Raw genomic sequence first — 17,192 nt, 5'->3', positions numbered from 1 at the left:
CCTGGCCAGCACGCAGGAACTGGCGGTACAGAGACAACACCTGTTTCTGCAGCTTACTGTGGCGTGCCATGGTGTGGAACACAGGGCACCAGCAACACAGATGACCAGGGAGGACGACTGACCAGAGAATAGAGGATGAAGCAGTCTGACCATCACAACACATGCATCAGAGTATAGATGAAGTGTCTCCTACACCTATGGGAGAAAGACATCATTGTGGCTGGTGAAACAATGATCTTATCTGGCCATGTTAGTTGTCATTATAAATATTATCTTATGGTTATAGGTGTGTTGCTGAAGATCAACTATACAGTCCTAAATAATTGATTAGCCTCATGATGATAGCCCATGAAACCAATATCCCTGATGACATATAAACTCAGTATGGGCAGTCAGGGATGGAACTCATCCCAGGCAGTGGACAGTAACGTTACAGGAACAGTATCACATCAGTGAGTCACATCAATAAAATAAATAACACTTCTAGCTAGTGGCTAACCTACACAAACCACAAAGATGAACACTTTACAAGACATTCCACATACAGGCTGATACTGAAACACCACAATATGGGTTAAAGTCAAATAGCTAGATACTAGCCAGCTATCTAACTAACCTACCTTGACAGTCAGTGTCAACTTCGAAAATACAGTAGCTTTGCCTGCCTTTGATAGTGAAATGCGTCTCATATCAAGTGTGATCCTTCCATTAATAACCTATTTACCACTTAAACCGTCTGAGGAACATATTGCTAAAACACTAGCTAGCTAACACAGCACGACCTTTATGATAACTCATGTTGGCTATGTAGCAAAGACAGTACAGTATGAAGATAGGTTAACACTGCTTCCGCGCATCACACTTGTAGTCGATGTCACAGATTTCAAGAAGATTAACAACTAAGGAATCATTTTTCACTTCTCTCATTGACTTCTCAAACCACGGCCTGGGCTGGGTTTCCCAAAAGCATCGTAGCACTAAAATGATATTTCGTTCATTTCGTTTCAATTGAATTAAGATTATGTTAGCGCTACGCTGCTTTTGCGAAACACAGCTCTGGTCTGTTTCGCAAGCGTTTCCGGAAGTCTCGCGATGTTGCGCCTCTGGGTTAAGAAACTCTATGTATGTATGTTTACGTTACGAAAGCCAAAGGCGACGGAGCTGTTGCGTTGGGTGTTAGTTAAACTGCCCTCTATTGGCTTGGATGTCTCACCTCACAATTTTGCTGTCAACTCAGCACAGGCTCAGACGTTGGGATGAATTTAACATGTTTCAACACATTTTTCACACATGAAATTAAACAAATCAAACAAGTTTATAATTTTTATTTAGGAAAACATTCTCTGTGGAATTCTATGCAAGCTATCATTCATTTCATATCCATTTTCCATACAGTTCAATAATAATACATACATAATTAAAGTATGAGGCGATGTCAGACAGTTGTGCAATACAATATGGGGTTGAGGGTTGAGGGTTGAGGTACATAATAGCCTCAATCAATCTTTCACATAGGAGATGGCATGACTCCAATGGGAGCCCAGGTGCCTGCCTGTTGTGCATGAACCATTCTGAGTGTTTTGTTTCTTTTGGCAAAACAATAATAAGACATGTTGGCTAGCAGAAACAGACTGGCAGCCAGGCTATGTAACAACACTGTGACAGTTACAGCATCCATTCAAACAGTCTGATTCATACAGTATAATATTGTTGTAACTGAGTTCACTGTAGCAAGTATTGCGCATAGAATAGTTTCTTATTATGCATTATTAGATTCTGCTGGCTGACAACTTATCATGTGAAAGCCATTGTTGTGCTACAATAGTGGATGCATACAGTACACAATAATCATACTTTTCTATTTAGTTATTATTGCTGGTGGATGCGACTCATTCAGTATACTATTAATATGTGACATATTGGCACTGAACCTAGTTTTGCTTTTAGATAAATATCTCTAAATATCGTAATGCTCAATATACAAAGTCATACCAATACATTTGTGGCGCAGTGGTCTAAGACACTGCATCGCAGTGCTAACTGTGCCACTAGAGATCCTGGTTCGAATCCAGGCTCTGTCGTAGCCAGCCGCGACCAGCCGCGACCGCGCACAATTGGCGCAGGGTAGGGGAGGGAATGGCCGGCGGGGATGTAGCTCAGTTGGTAGAGCATGCCATTTGCAACGCCAGGATTGTGGGTTTGCTTCCCATGGGGGGCCAGTAAAAAAATAATAATGTATGCACTCACTAACTGTAAGTCGCTCTGGATAAGAGCGTCTGCTAAATGAATAAAATGTAATCTTTATCTTCACCCTAATACATAGTACATGTATTTCAACAAACAGAGTTGAAACTGTTCGGTCTATGTAATATCGGAAGCATAACTTCGTATTACTTGCATAAGCTACAGTGCCTTCAGAAAGTATTCATACCCCTTGACTTATTTCATATTTTGTTGTGTTACAGCCTGAATTCAATATGGATTAAATCTTTTTTTTCTTCTCACCCATCTACACACAATACCCCATAATGACAAATCTTTGCAAATGTATTGAAAATAAAATACAGAAATATCTAATTTGAATTCACACCCGAGTCAATACTTTGTAGAAGCACCTTTGGCAGCGATTACAGCAGTGAGTCTTTCTGGGTAAGTCTCTAAGAGCTTTGCACACATGGATTGTACAATATTTTCACATTATTCAAACTCTGTCAAGTTGGTTGTTGATCATTGCTAGACAGCCATTTTCAATTCTTGCCGTAGATTTAAGTCAAAACTGTAACTCGGCCACTCAGGAACATTCACTGTCATCTTGGTAAGCAACTCCAGTGTAGATTTGGCCTTGTGTTTTAGGTCATTGTCCTGCTGAAAGGTGAATTCATCTCCCAGTGTCTGGTGGAAAGCAGACTGAACCAGGTTTCGTCTAGGATTTTGCCTGTGCTTAGCTACGTTCTGTTTATTTGTATCCCGAAAAACTCCCCAGTCCTTAACGATTACAAGCATACCCATAACATGATGCAGCCACCACTATGCTTGAAAATATGGAAAGTGGTATTCAGTAATGTGTTGTATTGGATTTGCCACAAACATAACACTTTGTATTCAGAACAAAGAGTTATTTGCTTTGGCACATTTTTTGCAGTATTACTTTAGTGCCTCATTGCAAACATAATGCATGTTTTGGAATATTTTTATTCTGTACAGGCTTCTTTCTTTTCACTCTGTCAATTAGGTTAGTATTGTGGAGTAACTACAACGTTGTTGCGCCATCCTCAGTTTTCTCCTATCACAGCCATTCAATTCTGTAACCGTTTTAAAGTCACCATTGGTCTTATGTTGAAATCCCTGAGCAGTTTCCTTCCTCTCCGGCAACTGAGTTAGGAAGGACGCTTGTATCTTTGTAGTGACTGGGTATATTGATACGCCACCCAAAGTGTAATGAATAACTTCACCATGCCAAAGGGATATTCAATGTATGTTTTTTATTTTATTTTTCCCATCTACTAATAGGTGCTCTTCTTTGTGAGGCATTAGAAAACCTCCTGTCTTTGTGGTTGAATCTGTGTTTGAAATTCACTGCTTGACTGAGGGACCTTACAGATAATTGTATGTGTGGGATACAGAGATGAGGTAGTCATTCAAAAATCATTTAAAACACTATTATTGCACACAGAGTGAGTCCATGCAACTTATTATGTCACTAGTTAAGTACATTTTTACTCCTGAACGTATTTATGCTTGCCATAACAAAGGGGTTGAATACTTATTGACTCAAGACATTTCAGCTTTTCATTTGTAATTAATTTGTCAAATTCTCCGAAAACATAATTCCACTTTGACATTATGGGGTATTGTGGGTAGGCTAGTGACAGAAAAATCTCTATTTAATCGATTTTAAATTCAGGCTGTAACACAACAAAATGTGAAAAAAGTCAAGGGGTGTGAATAATTTCTGAAGGCACTGTTAATGCACAATTATATCCCATATAATCTAGCACTTCCCAAAGCACATATTTATTGCTATATTATTACTGGACTGTCTGTCCTAAACATATACTTTTTGGGGAACAAATATGTACAGTAATGGCTATATATCACCTCTTTATTTAGCATTTTAATCTGTTTTTTAGCCACATGATCTAGCTTGAACTTCCCTCATTGGGAAACACTATATACTCTAGTGTTCACAACCTAATTTACTGAATGTATTGAGAAAAGGCACATCATCAAGTTTATCATTCTGATTTTGCATAAATCTGAGTCCCACATGGATTATGGGAATGAGAGGGACAGGGTATGTAAAAGGCCTCTGTAATCACAATCCTAATTTCAACAGTTTTCTAGTATGGCTCCAGAATGGGGGATATAGGTGATGTAGAAAAAAGGCATGGTGTGATAGGACTTTGATGATTGGAAATTGATTATGTGGGAGAGTGACTGGTATTAAAAAATGAGGGTGGGTGATTGTGGCATAAAATCTAAAGGATACATGTCTATGATCAACAATAATGGGAGAAAACGTCAGTCAGAGTCCTATGTATTCAGCCAGGAACACCACTAGCACCTTGGTGAGGTTCTCGATAGTCTGAGAATGGATGTGTTCCACTGTGTCCTCCAGAGTGTGCATAAAGGAAGGGAAGGGCGTTGTGATCATGTGTAGTACTGGAACCCCTGCAGGCATAGAGGGGAGTGGGTAGGAATGGCAGAGAGACAAGGCAGGGGAGAAGACAAATGAGATAGGGTAGAGTGTAGAGGATGACAGAGGTTAATAGAAGGGGAGAGAAAAAAGGCAGATGGTAGATTAAGTTCTACAGGGATAAAACTAAAGCAGAGGGAGGGCACCACTCTCTGTAGATACAGTACAGTCATATAACGTCATAGTCTAATCAGCTGTGTAGATATCAGTGGCGGTCAGTGCCATTTAAAATTAGGGAGGACGTTATTTTTTTTATGAGCATGGCCTTATTTCTATTACAGCATGTTGGATGACTGTCAGTCTTTCATATTCCATTCAACCAGCTCAATGTAACATATGTTTACACTACTACATGATACTAAAATGTTCCCTATACCCCATCATGAGGTTGCCTCAACCTAGCCTATGAATGAACGTTTATAACGTAGGTGCACAGGTCAAAAGACAAATTGGAGTAATCAAGGTCACAGACAGTGACACATTCAATACTGCCTTGCACACTATTGCCTGCATCTAGCTATTCTAGGGTGTAATCATTAGTCCAAACAGTTGCAAAACTAAAACAAGTGTTTCTATTGGACAAATTTAGTTAGGTCCATGCCCGTTTAGTTCCGTCTGCTTCTGTTTAAGAAACGTTATGCAACAGAATTGGCGGAATGAATACACCCCTGATCACCCAAACACACAATCCAATCCATGTGTACAATCACGCAGTAGTGTACAGCAAGCAGTTTAGCAGTTACACCGGCGGGCCCCGGTGGCAATACATTTATAAAACCGAAAGCTCACCTTGAATTGGACGTGTTGGATAGCCTTAGCCAACTAGCTAACATAAATATAATTCCTCTCTGTTTGAGTCAGGTTGTTGAATAGGTTAAATTAGCTGCATTTGCTAGTGTAAGTGAAAAAAAATACAACAAAATATCTCTCTCACTCTGCTGCTTCTCCTTCATTTTGTACAAAATGAAATTGTTCAACTATTGTCTTTCTCTCGCTTTGAGTCAACTACTCACCACATTTTATGCACTGCAGTGCTAGCTAGCTGTAGCTTATGGTTTCAGCACTAGATTAATTATCTGATCCTTTGATTGGGTGGACAACATGTCAGTTCATGCTGCAAGAGCTCTGATAGGTCGGAGGACGTCCTCCGGAAGTCGTCATAATTACTGTGTAAGTCTATGGAAGGGGGTGAGAACCATGAGCCTCCTAGGTTTTGTATTGAAGTCAATATACCCAGAGGAGGACGGAAAATAGCTGTCCGGCTACACCATGGTGCTACCCTACAGAGCGCTGTTGAGCCTACTGTAGACCTTCATTGCAAAACAGTGTGTTTTAATCAGTTATTTGGTGAAGTGAATATATTTAGTATAGTTTTATCTAAAAAGGAGAACTTGCAATATGTATCTTTTTGGGTGACTTGACAAAATGTTCATAGAAATGTGAGTTATAGATCTGTCATTCTCATTGAAAGTAAGTCTAAGAAGCAGTAGATCTGTTCTATCTGCGCTATTTCTATGCTTCCCGTTTTTAAGTTGAGTTTTTATGTCTTTTACTTTCGGTTTTGTATACCAGCTTTAAACAGCTGAAAATACAATATTTTTGGTTATGGAAAATATAATTCACCTCAGTTTAGATGGTACAATAATAATAATAATAATAATAATAATAATAATGACTCTACACCAGGGATATTCAACTCTTACCCTACGAGGTCCGGAGCCTGCTGGTTTTCTGTTCTACCTGATAATTAAGTGCACATTGCAGTGGAAATGGCTTTGAGGTCCAGAGTTGAGTTTGAAGGCTCTACACTATACTTCACATAACCTGATATTAGGTAAACTATTAGAATTTTAGCAACCAGGAAATGGCGGAGCGATTTCTGCGTAGTGCATCTTTAATGTTTCACTATTTTTATTTTTATGAAATTCACTGAGTAGGATGGTCCTCCCCTTCCTCCTCTGAGGAGCCTCCACTGGTAGATATTCATAGTGTACTGTTAAACAACCATCCTTGTTAGTCAGTAAATGTGCCCTCTAACCATCTGCCTATCTATGTGGGTGTGCTCTCTCACCCTGCTGGAGGAAGGGCACATGGTCATCCTCCACAGGGCCCAGGTTTATGTCCTTCCTGAAGTAGCTCACCTCTCTGGGGTGGGAGGACAGCAGACCCAGCTTATGGAGCCTCCTCTCTAGCAGACGGACATGACAGCCACCGTGGGCCATAGTCAAGGCCAATGATAAAGAGGGGGGGAGGGGGATGGAGGAGGGGTAAGCAGAGAGGAGACAGAAAAAATTAGGGAGGAAGAACAGCTCATTTCAAGTTTCTTATTACTGTGACTGAGTGAAATTATAGTCAGATCAGCACAGGAGAGCCTGGTCCTGTATCAGCATGAGTCAGTCATCCACCTGCCAAACTATCTTTGCCTTGCTCACTGGCTCTTTCTGTCATTAAAGTGTACCTCTGCCTCCTTCCCTCTACCTCATTATCTCCATTACAATATGTTTTTGCCCCATTACGATTACAGTGAGCAATCCGCGTGATAATAATTCATTAATTTACCTGGCAATACAGGCAATTTTTGTGATACAGTATATGGAGTAAACATTTTGAGAAGAGGGGTGGGGGCCTTACCTGCATATATGAGCTCATCAAACCAGCGTACAGTGTCGTCAAAGTGATTGACAAACATAGGGTCAGGGGCACCAATCAGATCCAAAAGAACAAACAGGTCCTGCCAATCAACATACAGAACACTAAGCTAAGCAAAACATACACTGCATATGACATAAGGCTTGGCAATGGAACATTGTAACAAACACTAACAAAGCCTCACCAAAGCGTGTAACAGGGTGGTATGTTTGGCTCCTGGGGGGTGAGGTGTACGGGACATTTGGTCAGCAAGGTAACGTGAGCCGTACAGAGTCGGAGGGACTCGGCTGCTCAAACGCCTCATTACCATCAAAGAAGACCAACTGCAACGTCACCTGTGACTTCTACCACACAGAAAAACAGACAGAAAGAATGATACAGGGGTTGGAGTGATAGATTTTCTTGTAATATAACATACAGTACCAGTCAAAAGTTTGGACACACCTATTCTCATTCAAGGGTTTTTCTTTATTTTGACTATTTTCTACATTGTAGAATAATAGTGAAGATATCAAAACTATGAAATTACACATATGGAATCATGCAGTAACCAAAAAAGTGTTAAACAAATCAAAATATATTTTATATTTGAGATTCTTCAAATAGCCCCCCTTTACCTTGATGACAGCTTTGCACACGCTTGGCATTCTCTCAACCAGCTTCACCTGGAATGCTTTCCAACAGTCTTGAAGGAGTTCCCACATATGCTGAGCACTTGTTGGCTGCTTTTCCTTCACTCTGCGGTCCGACTCATCCCAAACCATCTCAATTGGGTTAAGGTCGGGGGATTGTGGAGGCCAGGTCATCTGATGCAGCACTCCATCACTCTCCTTCTTTGTAAAATAGCCCTTACACAGCCTGGAGGTGTGTTGGGTCATTGACCTGTTGAAAAACAAATGATAGTCCCACTATGCCCAAACCAGATGGGATGGCGTATCGCTGCAGAATGCTGTGGTAGCCATGCTGGTTAAGTGTGCCTTGAATTCTAAATAAATCACATACAGTCTCACCAGTAAAGCACCCCCACACCATAGCACCTCCTCCTCCATGATTTACGGTGGGAAATACACATGCGGAGATCATCCGTTCACCCACACCGCGTCTCACAAAGACACGGCAGTTGGAACCAAAAATCTCAAACTTGGACTCATCAGACCAAAGGACAAATTTCCACTGGTCTAATGTCTATTGCTCGTGTTTCTTGGCCCAAGCAAGTCTCTTCTTCTTATTGGTGTCTTTTAGTAGCGGCAATTCGACCATGAAGGCCTGATTCACACAGTCTCCTCTGAACAGTTGATGTTGAGGTGTGTCTGTTACTTCAACTCTGTGAAGCATTTATTTGGGCTGCAATTTCTAAGGCTGGTAACTCTAATTAACTTATCCTTTGCAGCAGATGTAACTCTGGGTCTTCCATTCCTGTGACGGTCCTCATGAGAGCCAGTTTCATCATAGCGCTTGATGGTTTTTGCATCTGCACTTGAAGAAACTTTCAAAGTTCTTGACATTTTCCATATTGACTGACCTTCATGTCTTAAAGTAATGATGGACTGTCGTTTCTCTTTGCTGATTTGAGCTGTTCTTGCCATAATATGGACTTGGTCTTTTACCAAATAGGGCTATCTTCTGTATACCCCCCCACCTTGTCACAACTCAACTGATTGGCTCAAACGCATTAAGAAGGAAATAAATTCCACAAATTAACTTTTAAGAAGGCACACCTGTTAATTGAAATGCATTCCAGGTGACTACCTCTTGAAGCTAGTTGAGAGAATGCCAAGAGTGTACAAAGCTGTTGTCAAAGCAAAGTGTGGCTATTTGAAGAATCTCAAATATAACATATATTTTGATTTGTTTAACACTTTTTTGGTTACTACATGATTCCATATTTGTTATTTCATAGTTTTGATGTCTTCACTATTATTCTACAATGTAAAAAATAGTCAAAATAAAGAAAAACCCTTGAATGAGTAGGTGTGTCCAAACTTTGGACTGGTAGTGTATATGCTTACAAAATAATATATTGGTCGAATAATATGTGACTATCATACAATATCCTTTAAAATGCATTGCTTCTGATGCCAACATGGGAGATGTCCAGTGAGTGTTAATGATGTCTGGGCCTCGACCCATCAATGTCTGCACAGTTTAATTTGGATATAAATGTATGAATAATTGATGTGAACATGGGTCAGACTCCAGGTCTATAAATAGTCTGACATCCCAGGAGAGAGGCAAACACGTCAGAGGGTAGCCCAACCACACACTGAAGCCACATCCTGTCATCAGTTTTCTGCAAATCCGACATTTTATATTCCCAGTGCAACCAGGAACTTAAAAGGATCTGTCAAGTCATCACTTTCATCCTTGCCCTCTAAAGTGTACCCTTGTCCTACTGTAGCAAAGCAGACAGTCTTTACCTGTTGTTTTAGCACTTTCAGGTGGACATCCAGAGCAGTGACCAGCTCCAGTATCATGGCACAGGGGACGGCCGCGTCGCTGGCCCCTAGGAACCTCCTGAGAGGCCCGTCAGTGGTTTTGGAAGCTGGGAGCATGTCCTTGGAGTCGTAGTGGCAGGCCAGCAGCAGACGGCGCGGGGCCGCGGGGTCCAGGACTGCCATCAGGTTGGAGAAGGTGATTAGTCCCTTTGGGGTAGCAGAGTTGAAGGAGTCGACCTCCAACGACCAACCCGCTGACAGGAACTCTAGATGGCTGTAGATATGCTGTGGCAGCCACAGGAAAACGGTGTGATTTTAATCTAAGGGCATTATTTCTGGAAACAAAATGTTAATTGATACAATAACATGTAAGACAGAGATAAAGAGACACCAGTTCCACTGTAATTACAGACGTTCTACCCTGATGTCTCTTGATGGAGTCAGTAGAGTTCCTAACCTCACGCACCCTACGGCTGCCCCTGGTACCTGGCAGTCTCTCTACCAGGATGGGCCTCAGGAGAGAATACCACAGTCTACCTGAATTCACCTGGCCCACCAGACGTTTGATCTGGGCCACAGTGGCCCGACGGGGGTTATGGGTCAACTGCAGAAGGGGAGGACAGCAGGAGAGAGAGGAGATAGTTGCAGTAGTTTTTTCACATATGCATTTTGAACACTGTCAGTCACCAGGCACAAAATACTGTTTATTATTGAGCAATCAAAGATCTGACTAGAGGTACATTTTCTGCCATCAGTGAAGTGTATCAATATTGATGCTATATTATAGCATCTATAGTTGAACAGACAGGGTTAAGTGTTCCGGCTGGCTGGGGTATGTAGGCTGTAGCAAGACAGCAGCACCTAAAATGTAGGATACTCCTTAGGCTTAGCGCAATATTGGAAAACCGGAGGATACAGTGCAGGATCCATCACCTACCTTGTCCCTTATTAGGTCTGGCACACGAAATTGTATGTTATCGTCCATATGAATACTGTCATCATCATCGCTTGTATCATTACTCGAGAAAGAAAATCCAAGTGTCAGAGCCATAGCCAGCATCCCGCATAGGAATACGAGAAGTACCCGAACTCGGGACATCCGGAGCCGGTTGCAGCGTCCCAGTAGCAGCTCCGTGCCCGTAGAAGATCGGTGCCTCCGGATGGTTCTCATTACTTGGAAGAAGCGGTAGATTCACACAACAGTACAGTCTGGTACAGAGCCTTTCTTAACTATGTGCGTTACAGTGCGTATGATCCATATAGGATAGGCTACAATTCAACAACAAGATACAGGTTATTTTACCTTAATGGAGCACTCACGCTGTCATGTTGGGACATACATTCAGCTGCGGATCTATCCAATTAAATATATCAACCACTGAGGTATAATAAGCTATCAACGTCCACACTAGTCGCATATTGACCCCGCCATATCGTCGTCGTCGTTCGTTATGGCTCCATTTTTAGTTCCGTGTCTGCCGTTGTTGCATGAGAGCATCCCGCCACTACAGCGGTGGCTATCTGGTGTATTCAGGCCTGATTAAGGCAGACAAGTTCGGTGCCTGCCTGCTCAGACCGCCTGCTGCGAAAATTGTACACGAAAATGATTCAGGAGTAGGCTATCAATTGATGGAAAAAATTTGACTGAAAAAATTGACTCGTTTATTTGGAAGAAATTCTAAAAATGACAAGACTAGAATTGAAAAAAATCACACATTAGCCCAAAAATATGCATTTATATGTGTGTTGTTTTATCTATATCTGTATAATTGTAAATTGTTGAATGAATTAATACATTATTGATTGATTGATTGATTTCTAGTGAACCAAACCGCCGATTGGTTTGTCATGTAGGCAAAATATTTCTGCATGGTAACATTCGAATCCAATACATTTCTTAAAAGTCTTAGAACGTGCAATGTACCCGCTAGGATAGGTCTGTGTCTAGCCAATCACCTGCCTCGTGCGAAGGGATTGGTCTTTTTTTAACCAATGAGGTGACATTACTAGCTGGCTAGAGAAAAATTATTTAAAAAATAGAACATTCTCTTTGCTGCTAAACTTCTGCTAGGTAAGTGACTGGCCATAAATTATCACTAACAATTATGTCCACAGACATTAATACTTTTATAGTGGCTAATAATTAAAATGTATATTTCGCTTGCTTACCTCTGCTCGCCCTTCATATATACAGTCACTGGCTCGCTCTCGCTATCAAAAAACGGGTAGCCATAAAGTTAGCTGGATAGCTCAAACGTAACTACGTTAAGATATTTTAGTTAAAGCAGAGATGAAGAGGCGAAGCATATAGATAGATACTCGTTGGTTAAAGCCGTGAAAACAATTAGCTAGACTGAGAGATGGCAAACTTCAGCTAGCTAAGTTAGCTGGCTAGCAAACTAATGTTACCGCGCAAGGGACTGTGAACGTTAATCGTGCATCTTTGACGCCCCCTGTGGTAGATTTGAGCATGGCACCAGGACCCGCAGGCAGAGACGCGACTCGCAGGAAAAGGTACTTTAAGCTACTTAAATGGCCTGTTGCACGTCACTGTAAAAAAGAATGAGAAAATAGGATTGAATGACATCCTGAAAATGATCTACTGTAGCTAAGTAATGGGTACCTTATTTTACAGTAAGGATCAGCTGGACTGGAGCACGTGCTGGAGCAACAGCCTGAAAGAGATTGCAGGCCTCCTACCCATATCTGAGCCTAGGAATGGCCGAGGACTCACCAAGGTTTGTGCACGGACGTTCTTGATTTAATTGTATACATGGATTCTCTGTATGAGTATTTGTGTCCGTATGTATGTGGGTGCATGTCTACTGTACGTCTGAATACAGTACGGTTACATTATGTGGGTGGGTGTTTCTGTGTGTGATGTCTCTCTAATCTATTTTCAGAAGGAGACTCTGGTCCACATGCTGCGCTATTTTGACTTTCTTCAGAGTAAGATCCAGACCCTGCAGAGCCGCTTGCCCCCCCACTGCATCCCCAAGCAGGAACCCGACACAGGTACAACCTCAGCCAAGCATTTTATTTTTATTTTTTTATTTAACCTTTATTTAACTAGGCAAGTCAGTTAAGAACAAATTCTTATTTACAATGACGGCCTACACCGGCCAAACCCGGACAACGCTGGGCCAATTGTGCGCCGCCCTATGGGACTCCCAATCACGGCCGGTTGTGATACAGCCTGGAATCAAACCAGGGGGTCTGTAGTGATGCCTCAAGCACTGAGATGCAGTGCCTTAGACCGCTGCGCCACTCGGGAGCATCAAGACAAGTACAGACTACGTACCTGAGTTTCATTCAATGCATTTACCCTGTGTATGTGTGTGTGTGTGTCTGCGTGCACAGGGTCTGAGAGTGAAGAGAACACCCTCTCTGAGCCCTGTACCCCCCCTCACACTCTAAAGGCCAAGCGCAAATATGCTTGCAGCCGTTCCCGCAAGAGACCTGCCCCCACCTCAGGTACCAGACCTCCCCCAGCTACCCATGACATTATGTTCAACACTGTCAAAGACTGTTGTAAGGTGATGAGAGTAGTTCTGCTAATTACATCAAGTATGATTACAAACTGTCGTTTTGTGTGTAATAATATCACACTAACCAGAATGTTGCGTTTCTGTTTGGTTAACTCAGAGGTGAAGGCAGAGCTTCAGGTGAAAAGAAGGAGGTTGTACAAAGCTGTAGCTAATGGAAAAAGAGTTTACCCAGAGGAGGAGGGTGTGTCTGTCCCCATGTGGGGCGTGCATTCTGATTGGTCAGAGCTCCAGTCTAGGGATAGCCATGGGGCGTGGCCTGTGTATGACAGCGATTCCCAGCCGAGCTCCCTGGATTCAGGCTTCAGCCTAAATCAGCTGCTCCCCCTAAGTACGCCTCTGGAGGGTGAGTTAGGCTGGAGGGTCCTTCAGTGGTCTCAGGGCTATACAGGACAGGTGTGTTTGGGACAAATGTTACTGAGTTGATGCCTCTCTTTCGGTCTCCCACAGGGAGCAGTGGGACTCTGTGGACTCCATCCCCAACACAGGGAGGCCACTGCTCTGTCTGTGAGGACCGCACAGGCAGCGAGAGCAGCCCATCAGGGAGCGGGGTCCTAGACACTCCAACTACTCCAATTACTGGGTGGGTTTACATCCCTGTAGCCACATGCTTGTCCTTTTTAGTGTAACTTAGTATAGTATTCATGTGTTTGTGTTTTCAACCCGTATCTATGTGTTTTCAGGCCAGGATCACTTTTCCTGAAGGACCAAATGCTTGGGGTCATCCCACCCATGCGAGGGCAAAGGGAGCCCTTCCTCAGCCCTGCTGCCACGCCCCAACGCCCTATCCTACTCCCCCTGCTGCCTCTGTTTGGGACGGGGGACAGTCTGAACCTCAGCCCCTCCCTCCTCACATCACCTGCCCGGGGCCTCAGCCACTGCCTGCTGCCTGAGGGCCAGGAGGAGCTCCATGGTAACACTCCTTTTAATAACACACGCTCAATATTAAGCTGCTTGAATATTCATCTTAGTGACCAGGGTATTGCTGCTTTATGTTGTTAGGTACAAAAGATACCCTGCCTGCCATTGAAGTATATTTGAAGTGTCTGACTTCAAATAGATTAAGGGAAGCTTGGTGTAGTGTGCAGTCTACCAAGTAGTGCAGTCTGTAAAACCTTGCTGTAACTCGATTGGAAGGATTCCTCCAGCTATTAATCATCTACATTCCTACTTACGTCTTCAGTTCCTGGTGCAAGAGAGAGAGAGAGTGAAACATAGCCAACAGCCAACACACACTCATCTTTTTGCAGTGCTATTCGAGGATGTTTGGGTCACCCCTAAAACGACCCACACCAAAGTGTCCTGCCTGCCCTGCCATGACCCCACTGACTCAGTAAGCCTCATAGAATCATGTTTCCACAACACAAATGTTGAGTGTATAGTATGTTAGGTACTAGTGTTGTGTTCGATACCGATACCAGGTTTAGTATCAAAATACTCAATACCAAAACGATAGAACAGCAAAAAAAGAAAGCATATTATCCAAAGTCACAGAATGGCACCTGATCCAGACAGATAAACTCAGCTACTGCTCTGTTCAATCGTTGGGCATCTTTTGAGTTCAATATCATTACAAAGGATTTTTTTTAAGTCAACATTTTGCAGAGACTGCCATGTATACATTCATTAATCAATTATACAATCATACAAACAAATTGACTTTGTTTTTACCAATCTAACTTCATAACATAATAGTAATAATTTATTTGAATGGTAAATCTGTATTGATAAACTGGGTAAATCAAGATGTAGCCTAGCCTATCCACCATACAGGTGAATGCATATCCAATAGGAGTGTGTGCATGCATTGAGTTATTGAGCTTGTTTTGGCTGATTTCACGGGGCTACAGATGACAAACAATCTGTTTCCCTTTCATTTGGGTCATATCTTATTGTACTGATCAACAACATTTGCTTCTTTTATAAAAATTTTTTTACCAGTAATGGCGTCATTCACAAGGCAAGAGGTTTGGAGCAGTCAGTTTGCTGAGGCAAAATATCATCTTTGGGAGAGACGAGAGAGAGACCGAATAAGTGAATGGATAAGATTTTTGGTGGCAATCAGCTTCATCACAAACAAAGTACTAGGGTAATGAATTGATGTTAGCTTTAGCTGTCAGCTAGCAAAGAAAGTTAGCCTACAAAGCTGGAAGCTACAGGTGTTTTCTTGCATTGTAAAGTGTTCTTGCTTGTATAGATATTGTTTTGCAAACAGTAATTAGCAGTTACAAAATTTCTACATGCCGTGTCGCATTACTCAAGTGTGTTAACTTCTGTGCAGCATGAATAGGGAGCTAACATGATGCATCCCAGACTCCAAGTGCAGGCTAGCAATGAGTAAGTGGAGCAGGCACGATGCGCGCTATAATAAGGGGTCGGCTGTGCTGATAGACAGGCTTAATCCGTGAGACACATTTGAGTACCGAAAGTAACAGAAATTCTAGTACCGAACCATTTTTCATGTACTGTTGAAAGGGTCAGGAAGTTGCGGTATATCGTGCAACACAATTAAGGAAATGGGTATGTTCAGCGTAATGATAAAGCCACTATTCCCCCTAGCTGTCGGAGGGTGAAGCTGAAGTCAGGCATGGCAGAGGAGGGTGGCTGTCCTCCCTGAGTGAGGGGGAGGAAGGGGACATCACCTGGACCCCCAAGCAACAACAAGTCCCTCTGAAGTCAAAGACCAGTAGAACAGGACGGCACTGCAGAGCCAACGCCTCCACCAAGGGTCCCCCTCGCACCCCTCTTAACCTGAAGAAGAAGTGTGTCAACGGCTTCATCATGTTCTGCCGCATCAACAGGAAGACCTACCTCTGGTGAGTGACTCCTGACCTTTAACCCCATAACCCTGTGTTTCAGCTGGATGTACTGTACCTCTGTGTGTCTGTAACTAAGATGGCTGCCATGTCTTTGAACAGCACCCACCCTGGCACCCCGTCTACTGTGGTCACCAAGGAGCTGGCCAGCCTGTGGCACGTCATGCCCAAGCAGGAGAGGCATGTCTACTGGTCAGTAACTTTCTCATTGTGTCTGTCTCTGTACTTACAATTGGAATTTCTCAGTTTTACAGAGGAGCTTGTGTAATCTCTCTCAGTCTGAAGGCCCGTCGCTTCAGCCGCCAGCAGAACCGTAACGTGAGGAGTGAGTTGGTGGAGGGAGACGGGGAGGAAGAGGACTGTGTACCCAGCCCCCTCCACATGCTGCTGGCCCAGAGAGACCTGTGTGCTGCAGCCAGAGGAGGCCCCTAGAGCAGCTACCTCCACACACACTGACCCTTCACTGACCATATGCATCTAGCATTGGATGTCCATATTTATACTGTATCTGTCCATATTCAAATCAACAATACTGTTTATTTAAGAGTCACTTACTGTATGAGTTAATTATGAAGTTCTTTGGAGATTTAATTATATTCTCAAACGCAGACACTTAATCTCTTTGTCTAGCACAGTGGTTCCCAATTTATATATATTTTTTAAAGGAAGTCAGTCCGACTTTAAACTTACTCTTTAAAGTTGTAATAGTAGAATGCACAAGGTGCAATTTCGAAATGAGGTAGTGCATCATTAGTTCCTCTTGTCATGTTAGTCATTGGATACCTTAGATAGCTATTTATAACTTGTCATAAATATCCAGATCAACTAGCCCACGTCAGCTAATGTTTTTTTATTTAGTTTTTTAGCCCGTAGATATTGTTGTAATTTTGTAGTCACTCCAATATCACATGAATACACATTAGACATGTCAAAATGTAACATTTTCTTTGCACCCCGTGACAAAATGTGTAGAATTGCAGGAAATAAGCTGTTCCCCAATGCTGGAAGGGGGGCCCCCGAGTGAAACTGTTTGGGATCCCCTGGTCTAGCA

General features: G+C 42.6%; 1 protein-coding gene and 1 pseudogene across 4 annotated transcripts; one reads left to right on the top strand and one right to left on the bottom strand.

The window, feature by feature from the left end:
- Positions 1-3,803: 3,803 nt before the first annotated feature.
- On the bottom strand, positions 3,804-11,393 carry LOC121580358 (annotated as a pseudogene).
- A 396-nt stretch (positions 11,394-11,789) lies between these two features.
- Positions 11,790-16,913, top strand: LOC121579961 (meiosis initiator protein). 4 transcript variants are annotated; one of them, XM_041894982.2, is made up of 11 exons: positions 11,790-11,851; positions 12,243-12,294; positions 12,416-12,518; positions 12,684-12,795; positions 13,141-13,671; positions 13,776-13,908; positions 14,009-14,238; positions 14,576-14,658; positions 15,885-16,141; positions 16,244-16,333; positions 16,420-16,913. In XM_041894982.2, exons 2-11 carry the CDS (start codon positions 12,251-12,253, stop codon positions 16,571-16,573), a joined length of 1,737 nt encoding a protein of 578 aa, XP_041750916.2. In that variant the 5' UTR covers positions 11,790-11,851; positions 12,243-12,250; the 3' UTR covers positions 16,574-16,913. The 4 variants fall into 4 exon arrangements, with proteins under 4 accessions (XP_041750916.2, XP_041750917.2, XP_045080454.1 ...); XM_041894983.2 differs by lacking the exon at positions 11,790-11,851 and having other exon boundaries at positions 11,997-12,294; positions 13,141-13,254; positions 13,426-13,671; XM_045224519.1 differs by lacking the exon at positions 11,790-11,851 and having other exon boundaries at positions 11,997-12,294.
- The last annotated feature ends 279 nt before the right edge of the window (positions 16,914-17,192 follow it).

The sequence above is a fragment of the Coregonus clupeaformis genome, chromosome 13, assembly GCF_020615455.1.
Source record: "Coregonus clupeaformis isolate EN_2021a chromosome 13, ASM2061545v1, whole genome shotgun sequence".
In the NCBI taxonomy this organism is placed as follows: domain Eukaryota; kingdom Metazoa; phylum Chordata; class Actinopteri; order Salmoniformes; family Salmonidae; genus Coregonus; species Coregonus clupeaformis.
This window is presented reverse-complemented; position numbering and strand designations above follow the sequence as displayed.

Bases quoted from the DNA above. Each gene is read 5' to 3' on its own strand.
- LOC121579961 (XM_041894982.2), top strand. From the start codon at position 12,251: ATGGCACCAGGACCCGCAGGCAGAGACGCGACTCGCAGGAAAAG. The intron at 12,519-12,683 runs GTTTGTGCACGG...ATCTATTTTCAG, and splicing joins ATGGCCGAGGACTCACCAAG to AAGGAGACTCTGGTCCACAT. The intron at 12,796-13,140 runs GTACAACCTCAG...CTGCGTGCACAG, and splicing joins CAAGCAGGAACCCGACACAG to GGTCTGAGAGTGAAGAGAAC.